Below are 17,817 nucleotides of genomic sequence, written 5' to 3'. Positions count from 1 at the left end.
CTCTCTCAGTTCAGCAGTGTTTTATTGGCATGAATGTTATAGATCACAATGTAGCCAAAGCAACAATTGCAGGTAGATTAAACTAAATTGTACACATATATCTACATCCCAAATATAATAAACAAACAAAAAAAAAACTTAAGCAGACAACAACAAAAAACAGACAAGTAAGTATCTGAACATGTTGTTTATAGTGTATATTCAGGGCAGGGTGCTGGTGTCTCTCACACATGCATGAACACACTTGGTACAAATAGGACTGACTACGTTTGGAAATTAAAATGGTTGATTTTTATTATGAGTTAATTTATAGAAGCTTCTAATATAACACACGGTCAGGAAATGTAAATAACAAAAGGTCAAGATGTATTGACAAAGATACAGAAGAACAGCAAAGCAGAAAATAATAGAGAACGCACAAACACCATAAAAACAACCAAAAAAAATAAGTAAGTGAAGAGGGCCTAAAAAGGGTCACAATCTTGACGTCAAATAAACGAGACAAGGAAATTTCACATATTACACTGCTGCAAATAGAGTAAGTTTATTTATTTATTTTTATCTGTAGCCATGTTCATTTTGCCTAACAATGTTTAACTACATCGGTGCAACTTCACAAATAAAGTTTTGTTGTTTATATCATTGTTTGCTATTCTTCATTTTGCCTTTTAACCTGATTACATTTGTGATGGATGTGTATTTGGGATCAGCTTGTGACAAACCTTTATTGTTCCATCAAATCACTTGCGTTTGCTTCAAATTTATGTGTATAATTATGAGCCTGGCCGCATGATAAGGATGGTGAGTACTGCAAGGCCTTCATAACACATGGCTCCTTTTTCAATAACATCTGTCTCAGTAAACCCAAACACATAGGCACCATTGGTTCTACTCTTCATCAACCTGGTCATCCTCTTGCTCTTGTGTAATGGGGACAGGTGACACTTTGAAGAATATTCATAATAATGTCATAGTCTGTACAAATCATTTAAATGATGAATAATATCATAATGCCAATGATTTCGCTCTGTTCAGTTCTATATACAACCCCAATTCCAAAAAATTGTGAGACACTGTGTAAAATGTAAATAAAAACAGAATGCAATGATTTGCACATCTCATAAACCTATGTGTTATACACAATAGAACATAGAAAACATATCAAAAGTTTAAACTGAGGAAATGTACCATTTGAAGAAAAAAACAAGGTCATTTTTAATTTGATGGCCGCAACACGTCTCAAAATAAGTTGGGATGGGGGCAACAAAAGGCTGGAAAATTAAGTGTTACTAAAACGAAACAGCTGGAGGAAAAGAAACTCCTCTCTGTTGCTTCTCTCCACTGTAACTCCTTCTCTAGATCTTGTTTGCAGAACAAATACTCTGTCTAATGTTGCTGTGAGCTTCTCATCTGTCTTGGAATAAACTCTGACTTGTGATTAGATTTGAAGATCCTAGACTCCATGTGCCTAATTTTTTGACCCCAAATTGTAATTAAAAAGCAAGTATCTTGGGTATATTTTGACATAGCAGTCTAGGTTAGAGGTTCTCAAGCTTTTTTTAGCCAGGAACCCCTTTAACTGTAACGTAAAATACATTCCACAGACCCCCTCAGCATGGATTTATTTAATGAACAGTATTGCAATTTGACAAATAATATTTTATGGTACCCTAGAGCTTTCTTTTCCTGATTTTATCCACCGATAGAACACATTCAGTCAGAGTTGACTTTGGTGCTTGGACCCCTATATGTAATAACATTGATAATGTAGGTTGTGATTTTCACCATTGTAATAAAATTATATTCTTATGCAAATGCTTATCGAATAGTATCATTATCACTGAAACTCACAATGACAAGTAGCTGAATTGTTTTTGTACCAAATGTTTCTTTATCCCTGCAGTTTAATATATATATATATATATATATATATATATATATATATATATATATATATATATATATATATATATATATATATATATATATTCATTTCTTAATTGTAGGTCTTGTGATGACAATCATTCTTAACTGTTAGTTTGTAATAGTTATATGTTGTTTAATGTAAAAAAATTTTTTTTTAAAAAGTCATGAAGTACAATGCTGAGATATTTCTATCATATCAGTCACCCCTGCTGTGGAAACAACAACAAAAACAAACTGAAAATAGGTTTATACACATTTATTGGTTTTTCACTAAATAATATCATTAACAATCACATTTTCATCCAGTGGCAAATCTCAAAAATGACAAATACAGTAAATCTCCCAACAATAAAATGAAACACAACCACAATGACTAACTCTATAAACATACTTTTCAGTGTGTGGATCAAGCAGAAATCGCAAATATCCATAAAAATGACTTAAAGCCGGACCAAAACAACACCTTTTACATAGAATTGTGGAATTCTGTGTAGACAAAAGATATGGCATTACTGGTAAAGCTGAGATCGTAAAAAAAAAATAATAATAATAATCGGTGTAAAAATGTGTACCATACAAGCACACAAGCAAGAACACGGTTAAAACACTGTACTCAATAATTATCATTTGATTACGTGATGCATGGTAGGAAAGGTACAGTACAGTGAACAAAGAGAAAATACTGTATGATTAATAAATTAAAGGATTATGGTTTAGTACTTTTGAGTCAAAGGATTTTTTTTCCCCCCACAGTATTTAGTTATTTCCTAAACCATAAAGAACGTTCAAAAACAAGTTTTCAAAAATGATTGACATTGTTAAAGCTGAGTTGGCAATGTGGCATTTAAAGAGAAAGGCATCACTTATATAGACACCGTATTAAGACTTTAATATTGATAGCACCAACTAAACCTTGCATTGTTGTATAAAATTACTAAATTAAACCTCTATTTAAACCTCAGTCAAACTTAACTCAAAACTTCTGAATCATTCCCTTGAACATGAATTTCCCAGTGTTGTGAATTCAAACATGTTGGAGGTTTTTTTTTGTTTTTTTTTAATTATTTAAAATCAATAAGACTACAGTCGATCTTGTAATAAACATACGGGTAATATTCCTGCTGGCTCAGGTTCAGACCAGGTATATCCATGGGGGCCTAAGGGAAAGAAGGGAGCTGTTAGTAAATATGTCTCCATTTCAACAATGGCGTACAAAGTTAAACTAGTGCCGACTCACGTCAATAATGACACCACTGCTGTCCAGATGCTTGTACAGCTCATGAAGGGCCTCCCGCAGCTTTTTCGTGTTTTTCTTATTGGGCTGCAAAAGCATAGCCTGGAAGTTGACTGGCAATCCATACCTACAAGGCAAGCGCAACTGATATTGAATTTTATATTCACCAAAAACGATGCATTAGTAAGCAAACTAACAAAAAAAGACATCATTAAACCTCAAAACTGATTCGGTAAAAACCCGGAGAGCCTTGATGTGGATCCACGCGATGAATGTTTCACTAAAATTCACCTTCAGCCATCGTACCAGTGGGCCCTGTAGAAATACAAAGGCAGGTCACTATTACATTAGATACTAATGCTCCTTTATGGTCATATGATTGTAGCTGGTTCACACTGCATGGAAATATTAGGTTTCTAGGAAACCAGGGCTCTGTATTAAGGTAAATACAGTTCCAAGAGTATTGCACAAAGCTCGTTTCAGTAGAATAAGGACATAGAACAACAGGAGCTAAGGAGACTAAATGAGTCCCATATACAAAGAAGTAACATGGATATATAAAATATATTACCAAATCTATTCAAGTTTTGCAATATATTCCAGTTTTATATACACAAATAGATGACAAATTAAAGGAAAATCCAAGTCTCTGTTACACCGTTGTTGGAAATTTCTTCTCGTATGTTTTGGATCCGCTTATAGGGAAGCGTCACTGCTAATCAATACAAAGTTCCTCTGACTGGTCAGCTTTATTCTGTGAGGAAATATTTTTGTATCCTGATGGGAGTATTCTCTAACAGGATGACTCCGCCCCCATCCACAGGGTACGAGGGTTCACTAAGTGGGTCAGCGAAGATGAACATGATGTCATATGCTATGGCTTTCAGAGTCACCAGATCTCAACCCACCTGAACACCTATGTGATTTAGATTTAGATCTAGACAGCGCCTCCATCATCATCATCATCAAATCACCATTTGAGGGAATACCTTTTGGAAGAACGGTGTCCAGTACAGATCCAGAAACTTGCAGTATCTACATTAAGGTGAATGGAAGCTATTCTTGTGGCTTACTAACACACTAAAAAAAACCCACCACCACACACCTGGTTTTTTTTTCTTTAATTTGTCACCCATTTACAGACACGATTAAGTAACGAGTAGTACAGCATGGCATCATACAAACTGCTTCTTCTTGTCTGAAGAAAGCCGAGTCATCTCCTCTTTGTCGGCCTTCAGCTCATCTTCGTTGTACTGGAAGTCACGCACAATGAACCTGGCGTAAAGAACGGCAAATGTACTCTTTACCATAGTTACTTTTTAATCGCCTCAGCCTTGTGTAAATGCTTTGCGATGTTTCGAAATTACTTTCAGGTTTTATGCATGAATGCTTGTGGACCTGAAACAAGTAGTTCATGTGAGGAAACCCACCAACATCGCAGAGTTGAAGCTGTTCTGTACTGATGTACGGGCTAAAATTCCTCTAAGCCGATGTGCAGGACTGATCAACACTTACCGGAAACCTTTAGTTGGAGTTATTACTGTACAAGGGGATCACACCAGATACTGAAAGCAACAGTTCACATACTTTTGCCACTCACACATCCGTAATACTGGATCATTTTCCTCAATAAATAAATAACCAAGTATAATATTTTTGTCTCATTTGTTTAATTGGATTCTCTTTATATTTTTAGGACTTAGTGTGAAAATCAGATGTTTTAGGTCAAATATAGAAAATTCTAAAGTGTTCACAAACGTTCATGCACCACTGCATGAAGTCATGGAATTCAGTATTGGCTTTGAATCACTGAATCAACAAATCAGTTGGATCGTTAAACCACCAATCATCTTTGCAAAGGTTATATTATAACTTCTAGCCAAATACAAGATAGCACTCGAGATTACTCACTTATTTTCCCTGGCCTTGAGTCTGAAGTCATCTATCGCCTTTTGAAAGAGCGTGACATTGAAGAGCCCGCTGTCCTGGTCTTCAAAAAGCAGACTATGAGAGAAGGAAGGAGTTCAAAATTTTGAGGTTGTATGCCCAGCATATCAAGATGTGAAAGGATGACATCAGGTTTATAACTCAAGATTACACAAATGGCGGCAAAAACTTGAACGAATGTAAGAAATCGTACATAACGTCAATAAATTCTAATTAAGACAACAGTGATGAGTCATGAGGTCAAAACATAGCATCTGTGATCAGTACATTACAAAAACAGAGCAAAAGACAACAAGTCAAAATATGGATAAAGGGTTAAATATATAAAAATGCGACATGTTAAATCGGACACACTCTAAACTGTTTCTATAGACGGCAAATTCTTTTCAGGTTTTCCCCTGGGTAAACGACTGGGTAGATAACACGTCTGTGTGTGCTTGAGCATAGGGCTAAGGTCCTTGTTCCTGTGTTTGGCACCATGCCCACACAGAGGGAGGAGTTTAATTGGTTTCCATAGACACCGGGTCTATAAATCACCCAGGTCAACCTATCTGTTTCTAAGTGACGACTGTAGAAAGTACACACGAGGTTGGAAGATAGATTGTTTCATTTCGAGTGCAGTTTTCCAAGCCACTGGAAGAGCACAACAGTTCCAAGAGTGCACAATTAGATTTCTCAAACAACATTACATCATTCTTTACTAATATACGTCAAAAAGGTTGTGATATTAACTACTGGAAGAAGTAGGGATGACGGCACGATGCGTCAGCGACTGTGGCTCCATTTACTTTACATGAAATCAATTTGTATTTTTAGAAACTTGGTTTCAGTAGCACAATCGAGAGTTCAGTTACTGACTGAGAAGCATGACAGAACCATTGCAGATCTTTGCTGAGTCTTTTGGGGCGAGTTGTAACTCGAGTTGTGCTAATAACCCTAGTGAACAGGATGAAACTGGCTTTATAGTAAGAAACTAAACTAGAAAATGAAGTAAACTGTCCATTTAACCGGAAGTCAACCTTAACACCAGAAAATGTTCTTTTTCAGAGGGGACAGTAATATCACGCAAATGATATCGAACCTTATTAAACCAGATTTCCCCTTCCTTTTCTTTTCCTGCATTTCATTGGCTGTCACCTCAATATCCCTACACTGCGATTACCTGCCGCATGATCTCAAATGGTTAATCCTGTTTGTGATTGTGATCAAACAAACTAAGGATTGTGCTTGTTAGACGTCTGGGTGATTAACTATAACGGAAATGTAAGGAATTAGCCGACATATTGTGAAAATTGTAGACTGATGAACTAAAGCGCCGCTGCATCAGACGTGGTATAGATTAAGCAAGTTTTGAAGATTCAGTAATATCAGCAGGTAGACAAAGGGATTGTGGGTAATGTAGGATCCCCAACCAAAGTGAAAGTAGCCTAACATGTCGTGTCATCCAAACAAGTCCACTCAGAATTTTATTATATAGTTTCACGTTAATATTAAAATGTCTTTCAGGCTGGAGTTTTTTTTTCCCTTTAAGTGCATGTAATATCAAAGGCTTCACATTACATTTATCTCATTTTTATACAACTGAGCAGTTGAGGGTTAAGGGCCTTGCTCAAGGACCCAGCCGTGGCAACTTGGCAGGATTTGACCTTCCGATCAGTTGTCCAATGTATTAACCGCTGAGCTACCACTTCCCAGAAATACAGAAATCTCAGCAAACTCTTGTGCAGGTTCCACTGAGATTTGAAGTTCTACTTTTGTATTTTTTTTTTTCATAGGTTCTTGAGATATTATCCATGTTTTGATGTTTAAATGGATCAATTTTGAACAGTCATCCCTGGACATTACTTACGTTGAAGATCGTGGAACCACCATTTCAGAGAGGGTTTCATACGACTTCTCCCAGTCAGCATAACCTGTTCTATGTGGGTGAATATTTACAATTTTAGAACATAAGTGGCATCACCACTGTATAGAACATTTAAAATCCCAGTATGTTAACAAGATCAAGACTGTCTCCATCTAGAATGACAAAATGCTAAGAAAGATTTATTTTTTACTGAAGAGTGACATGGATAAAAACATTAATTATACTTTATACTTATACTTTATCTCAGGCCATCAACAACCGAGAAGCCATGTCTAGTTTGTGTTCTTATTTGACGTGTGCATTGGGTCACTCTATCACTTCAGAAATGAAAAAAAAAAAAAAAAAAATGTACCTGCAAACCACCATATTCATTCCAAATGTTTTTTGGCTTTAAAATAATATTTATAATATTTACCAGTCTGTACAGAATTTCACAGCGTTTTTGTGTGTGTGTGTGTGTGTGTGTGTGTGTGTGTGTGTGTGTGTGTGTGTGTGTGTCATTGTTGTGACCAAAAATACTTGGTTTTGCTGCGACTTTTTTTAAATTTGCAATGCAATTTCCGGAGTATTTTACGCTTTTTTTTTTTTTTTTTTTTTTTTTTGCAGAAAACTACACGAATTGGCGAAATCACAACTGTGTGAAATTGTTTTCCGTGGTTTTTCACAGTGATGTTTATTGGTAAATGAGACCTTTTAGATGTACTCGTGCTCAATGAACATGAATCGAAGAGGGCTTTGGCTGAATGCGCGTTGTGATGATGTCACATGACATGGACTTCTTGGCCTTGCAAAAAATCACGAAATCCTGGAGGGAGCGCTTTACAAGAACAGCTCAAATTTCTCGTCTGACTTTTATTTCACCATTTCAGATTCGTTAAAAAATTATTTCACTCATAAAATTAATGAATGATCTTGAATATCCTGAATGTCTAACAACAATTACTGGGTAGCTAGTAGCAAGAAGGATAGATTAAAGATTGGCGTCACTCCCTAAGATACACAAAGTGCTTTTTAAAAGTAGCAAAGTGTGTCAACAATCAGGCTGAAAAAAATCGCCAGGATTTTCCCAGGGGCTGAAATTTAAGAATATTTTAACAAACCAAAATGTATTTTTGCATACGTTGATCCCATTTTCATATCTTTTGTGAAAAGTTAGCGTATACAGCCCATAGAATAGCCTGTAGGATGGCCAAGTAGTACTTCCAGGTGAAGTGTTTGAGCCAATATGAATTCCAGTGGATGCTTTTTAAAATATATACTCAAGAATACATTTGATAGATTTCGTGTGGCGAAACAACTACAAACAATTCAAAAGGAGTTTAAATATTTTCTTGCAACTGCAATGAATTTAGTGAGTACCAAAAAACTAAACTAAACTAAAATAAAAAAGGTGATTCCAAATTTAAATATTTGAATTTTTAAATGAAAAACAAAAGAACGCAACTGACACAGATCTGTGAGTCGGTTTTTGGTTCGTTTTTTAACCTAGAATTGTTCAACTAGAATCATAGAATTATATGTTTGTGAAAAACATATAATTTAGTGGTTAAGAGACGGTGTGTGATTTCCATAATGCACTTCGAACATATCAAATGTAACACTGAGAAACGGCTACAAGCCACTAAGGTCAACTAAACGCGCAACATTAGCTGTGAGTGTTATCATTTACAGAACACTGATCAGTAACATTGCTAAAAGCTTATTGAATCTACCTGCACCATCTGTCAGGTTCAGCTCAGCGTGTTGATTTAGGCAGCTCTATTATTGCTCGCTATGTATAATGTTTGCTTTCTGTATCTCCTGTATGTACATCATTCCAAATGAAATCGATATCTTCTTCTCGATATCTGCTACGTGACCTTTACACACTAGCATTTGGGATACAATACTGCTTAGTGAAGATGTTAACCACTGATCTACAAAAAATCAGAATAAACAAATTCAAGCCATGAAACTTACTTTGGAACGACTACAAGCAGAGTAGTAAGATATTCAGAGTCCAGCACGAAATCCTCTTTCTTCACCAGGTCAGCCAAACTCCTTGTCAGAAGACTCCCCCTAGTGAATACAACATGGTAATCATATCAGTTTTAGGAACACACACACACACACACACACACACACACACACACACACACACACACACGATCCAGAATTAATACTGGGAAATAAAAGCATTATAATAGTGAGATTCCAGGATGTGTTAATATCCTACACACTTTGTGTTATTACTATTTCAACATGAGGTATTAAATTTACCCAATAAATGTGTTTTTAAAAAATTAACATGAGTGACCAACACAACATGTGTTAAATTATTGTCTAATCACGTTGCGGACTGCGCTGCCGACATCATGATTCAAATCTAAACTCGCCTCCAAGTGAATATTCGCAGCTTTGACCTTTTTACTGTGACAGAGGAGTCGGAGTCCTGAGGCGAGGAAACCTAACCAAGCGCTCATCACTATTTAGAGTTAATGCTGCTGAAAATGCCTGTCCGAGTTTGTGATATTTAGACAGTGAGCTCTCGAAAATATATTCATTAGAAAACTGTACTGCTTCATAAACTTCTTGTTTATGTTGGCTGTGAAATATGGACTGAGGTTATTCTATAACTCTCTGGGTCTGCATCATATCTGAGGCTCTGAGTTAGGGTTAGCTAGCTGGATGCTGTCACCAATCACAGTAGGGATGAGTGATGCTAACCTACATGCTCACCCGAGTTACTTTACATACATTACTTTAGCATACAGCTCGCGGTAATGTTAGACATTCCCATTCCCTTTTTGAGAGTCAACGATAACTTAGCGTTACAGCTGTTCATCATGATGTAATACGGAGAGTGGGTTAACGTTAGCTACATTTAGCAAGTGTTTTGAACAAGGCAAGCTGTAGTCATTAGCATTAGGAGGATGGGTTAGAGCCGTGTTTCTTTGTGTATTTGGTGAATGTTAAAGCCGGTTAACAGGTGCAGCCAGTCAGTGGCTAACGGAACTTAGCTAGCTCAGTGATGTCAAGGCCAAAAGTTCTTCACAAGGTAAACGTGACAAAAAGAGAGGATGTTGTTACAGTAGGTTATAATGTTTTCCATTATCTCTATAATATTGGTTGACTTAATCAGTTGAAGCCCAAAGGCATTTGTCCATATTTTGTAGCTAACATCTAACCAACACTTCTCTCTTTTTTTTGCTCTTTTAGAGCTATTTAAGTGGAAGGGAGTGGGAGACTTGTCTTCCCAGATTGCAGGGAGATTCGTAAGACGATGCATCAACTCCAATTCTTACATCTGTCAAATGTTTTAATGATTTTAATAAAAATGTCACCTGAATTTCATGCAATTGTTTGTTTATTTTGGGAGCATTTTGGGAGAATTTTAGCATACAAACTGCATTTTAGGATAATTGTAGGGGGAAAAGTATAAACACCCCCATCTCCGTGGTATTTTTAACATATCTGTTTTAAGAGTGTAGCATCCGTGCAAAAAAAAACATTTGGGGGGGAATTTTATTTACCATCTTTAATTTGGGTAACAAGATTGTACCTCATCAGTCAATATCATTGAGAATAAAGAAAATACAATGAGAATGTACTTTTCTTCTTCTCATGATCTTTCAGAAATTTGACTGGAATTTTCCAAATATTTCATAATGGTGAATGTGTTGAAAGGGTTGAGGGAAGGCTGTGGGACTAAAATAGATTCACATATTAATTTTGAATATGTACCATAGATAGGTTTTTATTAAGGTTTTAAGTTTATCTGAAATATGCAAATATGCTGTTTACCTACAGTGGATATAAAAATCTACACAACCCTGTTAAAATGGCAGGTTTTTGTGATGTAAAAAATGAAACCAAAATAAATCATGTCGGAACCTTTTTCGCCTTTAATCTGTGATTGTAAATATGTAAATATCAAGTGACAAACACCTAGAAATGTTTTGGGTTTTTTTTTTTTTTTTGGGGGGGGGGGGGGGGGGGGGGGGGTGTCCAATATTCAGCTTGCATAAGTGTGCACATCCTTTTATATTTGGGAATGTGACAGTGTTCAGAATAAACCAATTTCATGTTAAATACTAAGTAGTATACACCTGCCATCAATTAAAGTGACTGATTATCCCCAAATAAAGTACAGCTGTTCATATAGGATTTTCCTGACATCATCTCTGTAACATCCCACTGGAAAAAGTCCAACAGGCAAAGAGCGTACAAAGCAGGTAAGGGGTCTCTTTGTTGAAAAATATCAATCAGGAGAGGGTTACAAAAAATTTCCAAGACACTGGATATACCATGGAACACTGCAGAGGCAATCAACAAGTGGAGAAAATATGGCACGACAGAGACACTACTAAGAACAGGACGTCCCTCTAAAATTGTTGAAAAGATGAGGAGAAAACTGTTCAGGGAGTCTGCAAAGAGGCCTAGAGCAACAATAAAAGAATTGTAGCAATTTCTGCCAAGTACTGCTTGCTCCATTCACGTGACAACAATCTCCCAAATTCTTCATATCTCTGGGCTATGGGGTATGGTGGCAAGACGGAAGCTTTCTCTAAGCAAAATATACATAAATAGAGACCAAAGTTGAACTTTTTGGCCATAATACCAAAAGACATGTTTGGCAAAAAACAAACAAAAAAAACAGCACATCACCAAAGGAAAATCATCCCCACAGTGACGCATGGTGGTGGCAGCATCATACTTTGGGGCTGTTTTTCTTCAGCTGGAACTGGGGCTTTAATCAGGGTTTAGGGAATAATGAACAGCTCCAAATACCAGTCAATTTTACCGCAAAACCTTAAGGCTTCTGCTGAAACACGTAAGATTCAGAGGAATTTCACCTTTCAGCATGACAACGACCCGAAGCAAACCTCCAGATCAACAAAGGAATGGCTTCACCAAAACTATTTCAAGGATTTGGAATGACCCAGCCAGAATCACACCTAAATCCAATCAAAAATCTGTGTGGAGACCTGAAGAGGGCTGTGCACAGGAGATACCCAGCCAATCTGACAGAGTTAGAAGGCTTTTGCAAGGGAGTCAAGACGTGCCAAACTGATTAACTCTCCTCAAAATCAATTGAATGCGGTGATAAAATCTTTCACTTTTTTCCCCTAAAATGATTATTATTGCTTTTCACTTTAATGAATAAGTTTACAAGGGTAGAAAAGGTTCTGACATAATTTATCTTGGTTTAACTTTTTTGTACATCACACAACCTGCTATTTTAATAGGGGTGTGTAGACTTATATATATATATATATATATATAGAATGTTTAAATGCCTTTTACCTTTACCGCTTTATCAGTGGGACACAAATGGCACCCAATCACAGCATCACACAAAAGATTTATATTGTATTGTTGATTTATAAAGATCTATGTTGTATAGTTGAATCCCACCTATAAACAAATGTGATATTACAATAGAGGGTTAAACCGTTAAACTTTCACTTACGCATTCTTTCTCTCCAGGCTCTGCAGGTTGCCTTTTATATTGTTGTAAGCTGAAGCTCTGGCTTTCAGATCGTTATCTATCTGAGTCACTTGCTGCGAAAGAGAAAGTTAGTCTAAAGGAATATGTCAAAAGTGCCATCTTGTGATTAAAAACATACCAAACCATAGCAGGATTGAACCTATAAGAAATGTCTACAAGTTCAGTTTCTGCTTCCTTCTAGATCTAACACACACTGGGCCTGATTTATCAGTCTTTTAGTAAAGTTGCGTGTAAATGTTTGAGTATGACAAACCCACCTAAAAATATCCTCTGGATTTACAATAGTTTCAGAAAGCTGATTTTCTTTGTACTTGCATGTGTATGTCGATGAAAGACAATCACCAGTAAATTAAGAGCAGCACAGCTGATTTACCTCTGGCTGCTGTTCCAGACAAGGTCTTGTACACGAGCATCAAGCCCTTGAATTTGATGCAGGCGGCTAAAGGAAGCCAGTAGATGGAGACGACGAGAGGTTTGATGTGGTTCCTTTTGGGTTGGTGCTACATTCTGAATCATTCTAGCTTGAATGACTGGTATTATTCCTCTTAAGTTATGGATTTATGTTTGCTTACAATCTTTTATTTCTTTTATCATATTTAATATTACTTTAGGTAATTCCTTTAACGGGAAAAGACTAGGTGTGACAAAATATTCATTAGATTTGTGTGTGTAATTGAACTAATACGCTATTTAAATACGTGACCGTATATAAAAGTATATAAAAGTGCAAGAACTCACGGCAATTTATATGATTTGAAGCCAATCAATTGAGGTTTACATTAGTCAGTCTTCTAATGCGTACATTTACACACACTCAGGAGCACGAGTAGGATATGAACATTTTTTTCCCCCGAATTATGGGATTTTCATGAATACCAAAATTCTTGCGTAGCAAACAATTTATGAATAAATTCCGTTCATATCCAGTTTGATAAATGAGACCCAGTGTCAGTGTGCTTACTTGTATATTTAAGCCATGACACACAGACATTCAGTTTTAAGACAAAATGCTGTTTGGAGAAAAAAAAAAAAAAAAAAAGGACGATTATCCGGTAGTAAAAAGTTGGCCTATGACCTCACCTTCGAGATGATTTCTGAGATATTCTTCGGGGACTGTTTGATCGGATACTTGGCCATATCCCACTGGAACCTTGTGACGTAGGTCACCAAATCAACTGCATAAAAACAGAATCACTTCGTTCTGATACACTGTCAGTGTGTCAAACTGTCATCTTATTTAAAGGGGTTGTCTGACTACTCCTTTTTATTAATCTACCACTAAGCCTAAAATAAAAACAAGTTCAGGTCAAGAGCTTCAGTTAATGTTCACATCAAACATCAGAATGGGGAAAAAGTGTGATCTCTGTGACTTTGATCATGGCATGGGCTGGTTTGAGTATTTAGAAACTGCTGCTCAACTAGAGTTTACAGAGTGTGGTGTGAAAAACAACAAAAACATCCAGTGTGTGGAGGGTCTGCAGGCTGAAACACCTTATTCATGAGAGAGATCAGAGGAGAATAACCAGACTGGTCTGAGCTGACAGGAAGTCCATAGTAAATTGAATAAGCACCCTTTACAACCATGATGAGCAGAAAAGCGTCATTTTATGATACGCTCATGATGGCATCAGATTCCTGTTCACAAGAGTGGAACGCCATGTGTTGTTCTGCTGTTGTAGCCCATTCACCTGAAGGTTCAATGTGTCATGCATTCTGAGATGCTTTTCTGCTCACCACGGTTGTAAAGAGTGATTATACGAGTTACTATAGACCTCCTGGCAGCTGGAACCAATCTGGCCATTTTCCTCTGACACACCTGATCAACAAGGCATTTCCACCCACAGAACTCAGTGTTTTTTGTTTTTCACACCATTCTGTGTAAACTCTAGAGACTGTTGTGTATGAGAATCCCCAGAGATCAGCAGTTTCTCAAATACTTAAACCAGCCTGTTTGGTGTGGTCACCAACCATGCCATGGTTAAAGTAACTGAGATAACATTTCCCCCCATTCTGATGATCGATGTGGATATTTTCTGAAGCTTGTACCTGTATCTGCATGATTTTATACACTGTGCTGCTGCCACATGATTGAATGATTGGAGAATGATTGGAGAATAATTGGGGGGCAGTGGTGGCTTGGTGGTTAAGGCTCTGGGTTACTGATCGGAAGATTGGAGGTTCAATCCCCAGCACTGCCAAGCTGCCACTCTTGGGTCCTTGACCCTTAACCCTCTCTGCTCCAGGGGCACTGTATCATGGCTGACCCTGCACTCTGACCCCAACCTCCTGACATGTTGGTGTAAGCAAAGAAAAGAATTTCACTGTGCTGTATTGAATATGTGACTAATAAAGACTCATTATCATAACTGTATAAATAAGCAGGTATACAGGTGTTCCTATTGATCTGGAAGGTGAGTGTATATCTCAAAGTAATTTAATCAGTATAACAAATTTTATCACCTAATAGTTTCTGTTTGGCATTCTATTTCCTAAAATTATCCAATTCTACTAGAGCCAAAGTTATTGGTGTTAAATGAGTGAAGAGATTTTTTTTGTTGTTTTTTTTGTTTTGTTTTTTTAAAGTTAGTGAGTTTATGGCCCTTCAAAGGTTCACAAAAATACAGATTTCCCAGAAAGAATTTGAGTGCGACACACATGTCGTTATAGTACATGCACTTACTTCCGTTGGCTAAAAGATTTTCCAGGACTTTATCTCTGCTATCCTCTAAAACGTCAGCCATGTAGTGGGCTACTTTCTTCACCACACTATGAGAATAAAAATAACAACCCTGTTTGTCTTAAAATGATATTGTGTGTACGCTCTTTGTCTGTAGCTGTAAATAAAAGTCAAACCTTTCCACAAATGAGTCCAGTTTGCCGAGCTCATCTGACAGACCTACAAGCACATCCAGGGTTCCTACCTGTTCAGAAACACACAAGTTTAGTCCGACAAATCACTACGTGCAAGCTCCAGACCTCAACATATTTCAAACACAACAAGACATAAAACAGAGATCGCTTCACCTTGAGGTCTGGAATGGTGAACTTGTTGTTGGTGGACAGATTGTTGGCGTGAGTGGTGGCTGCATTCATCCTGTCCCATGTCTGCTGACACGTCTTCTCACCGGGAGCGGATATCAACCAGAACTCTGCCATGACTCCTCTTCAGACGCTACACCAAACCACGGTACGTTCAAATGCACATCTAAAGAAGATATTTTGTAGAAGCAAAGCAGAACTTCATGAAATCTGGCTTATAGCTTCCATGCAAGTTACCCCACCACATCGAAACGCTTAGATCACAGCACTGTTGAATTGTCAAATTTGATTGGCCAGAAAGTGTTGATTAATTTTCCATAACAGCAGCTGCCACAGGAGTAACATTTACTTCACAGGGACTCACAGAATCTAAACCGAATATTAAACAGATTTCAAACTTTCTTTTGCTGTTTTCTCAAGTAGAAACACATCATCAGTTATACTGTGAAGTTTGGATATGTCTGTTTAACATTTACGGAAGGAGTCTCCAGTGTTAACACAGTACGGGGACCTTCTTTTTTGCGTTTTGGGGTTTCTCCATCTCGGTCACATGACAAACTGTCTTTTTATTATTCATTCAAAGCGACAGAGTGGGGGAAAAGCAAGGATGGTGAGGCAACAGATGTTTGTAACACACGTGAGAACAGGAACTAACTTTTTTTTTTTTACAGACATTAACATTAAGCGTGACTAGAAATGGAAAAGAAAACTATATTGTGTTGTTCATGAATAAATCAGAAACTGGAATTGTTGCCATATCGAGGTGGTTTAGGAGGAATTAAACACTTTGGTGTTTACTTAAACAATTTGGGTTTAAAATTGAACAATTTGTTCTTGGAAAACAAACAATGTCGAGGTGGAAACACATCACACACCAGTGTTCAGTGATTATTGTTCCTGTGACACCACATCCAGATGTGTTTTATTTCCATTACATTGAACAGAAATTTTTAGTCCAACCCTTAAGACGGTGGGGGAGAGTAAATCAATGAAGTAACCAAAAAAAAAACCATACACACACAACAACAACAGAAACCTTCATAGAATTTGTAATGGGAATTGTATTGGTTTTAATGGAAACTCTAATGGTCCCTGTGGGTCTCCACTGGTAATCTGTTGCCTTCTATCGGTGGCATGTTATGTCCAGTGGGTACCATTAGAGATCAGTAATGGTAATGTTTTTAATGGTTAGCTGATGGTCTGTAATGGTATTTGTAGTGGAAACCATTCATTCTTTTTGTTATAATTTCTAGTTTTGAGGGGTTTTCAACAGGGAATACACAGAATCTAGAACAGTCATTAAATGGTTTAAATATCACTGGAAGTTGCAGTGGATGGATGATTGATGCTTTAACTTGTACTTGTACTTTAACTTTATCTTTAACTTATCCTGATGCTGTTTAACTTTTTAGAAGACTTCAGGAAACTCTATCCGAGTACATGTATTTCCCATTTCCCCATTTAACTCCTCAACTAGCAGTCACGAGTTTCCTGCTCACCAGCACTGCATGTGTGCTCATTTACATTTACTTTTACAATTCTATTCAACTCAATTTCCAAACAAGTGTTAAATTACACCCAATACACATTCAGGTGGAGGTCAAATAAATAGAAATATTAAACCAAACCTAATTAGACATTCCTTTACCTGCATGGGTCTGAGTTGATATTTCTTTAGATGTACATACCGTCATTTAGATTAGAGCCGCACTTTAATAAACCATACTGCGTTATGTTAATAATAATAATAATTTCTGATCTTTAAAAGAAAGAACTCGTGCTGTTCTTAAGGTTGTTGTTACAGAGTGGCTTCTTTCCCTTCAGCTGCACTCTTCTCCAGTCAGCTGATCTCTGGAGGTGTGTTCACTAATGTAACCTGCTGCGCAGAAATCCTGCCATTAATTGTTGACCCGTTTCCGTTTTTGAATAAGACTTTACTAGATACATTCAGCACTCATTACAAATACTCGTACTTATTTACATAATAGGAATACACGTATGAGAGACAAAACAGAAAGTATATGTATATTCCAGACATATTCATACGCATACACATATTGACACAATGTTTACACGGTAATACTTTCGCAATGTTTATACATTATATAAAACTTTCCATATTTATTATCCATATATAATTATTATCCATGCATCCCATCCATTTTCCACACAGGGTCCAGGATCCATTTTTCCCTCCAGGTCCTGTGGGAACCTGGAGCCTATCCCAGGGAACTTGGGGCAAGAGGTGTGGGACATCCCTATCCCTGGACGTGGTCCCAACCCATTGCAGGGCACGAATGCACACACATTCAC

At 37.0% G+C, this 17,817-nt stretch overlaps 1 protein-coding gene across 2 annotated transcripts; it reads right to left on the bottom strand.

The window, feature by feature from the left end:
* Positions 1-2,167: 2,167 nt before the first annotated feature.
* On the bottom strand, positions 2,168-17,362 carry atp6v1c1b (ATPase H+ transporting V1 subunit C1b). 2 transcript variants are annotated; one of them, XM_017482431.3, is made up of 13 exons: positions 17,153-17,362; positions 15,490-15,670; positions 15,319-15,386; positions 15,146-15,231; positions 13,546-13,640; positions 12,427-12,518; positions 8,934-9,032; positions 6,957-7,025; positions 5,072-5,164; positions 4,342-4,435; positions 3,378-3,475; positions 3,164-3,287; positions 2,168-3,083 (listed from the first exon to the last, which is right to left on the bottom strand). In XM_017482431.3, exons 2-13 carry the CDS (start codon positions 15,619-15,621, stop codon positions 2,988-2,990), a joined length of 1,146 nt encoding a protein of 381 aa, XP_017337920.1. In that variant the 5' UTR covers positions 15,622-15,670; positions 17,153-17,362; the 3' UTR covers positions 2,168-2,987. The 2 variants fall into 2 exon arrangements, with proteins under 2 accessions (XP_017337920.1, XP_017337921.1); XM_017482432.3 differs by having other exon boundaries at positions 17,193-17,362.
* Positions 17,363-17,817: the final 455 nt, after the last annotated feature.

This window comes from Ictalurus punctatus, chromosome 12 (genome assembly GCF_001660625.3).
Source record: "Ictalurus punctatus breed USDA103 chromosome 12, Coco_2.0, whole genome shotgun sequence".
In the NCBI taxonomy this organism is placed as follows: Eukaryota; Metazoa; Chordata; class Actinopteri; order Siluriformes; family Ictaluridae; genus Ictalurus; species Ictalurus punctatus.
Note: the sequence above shows the minus strand (reverse complement) of the source record. Positions and strands in the feature narration are given on the sequence as shown.

Bases quoted from the DNA above. Each gene is read 5' to 3' on its own strand.
- atp6v1c1b (XM_017482431.3), bottom strand. From the start codon at position 15,621: ATGGCAGAGTTCTGGTTGATATCCGCTCCCGGTGAGAAGACGTGTCAG. The intron at 15,387-15,489 runs GTGAAGCGATCT...GTTTCTGAACAG, and splicing joins TCACCATTCCAGACCTCAAG to GTAGGAACCCTGGATGTGCT. The intron at 13,641-15,145 runs GTAAGTGCATGT...GTTTTTATGCAG, and splicing joins AAATCTTTTAGCCAACGGAA to TTGATTTGGTGACCTACGTC.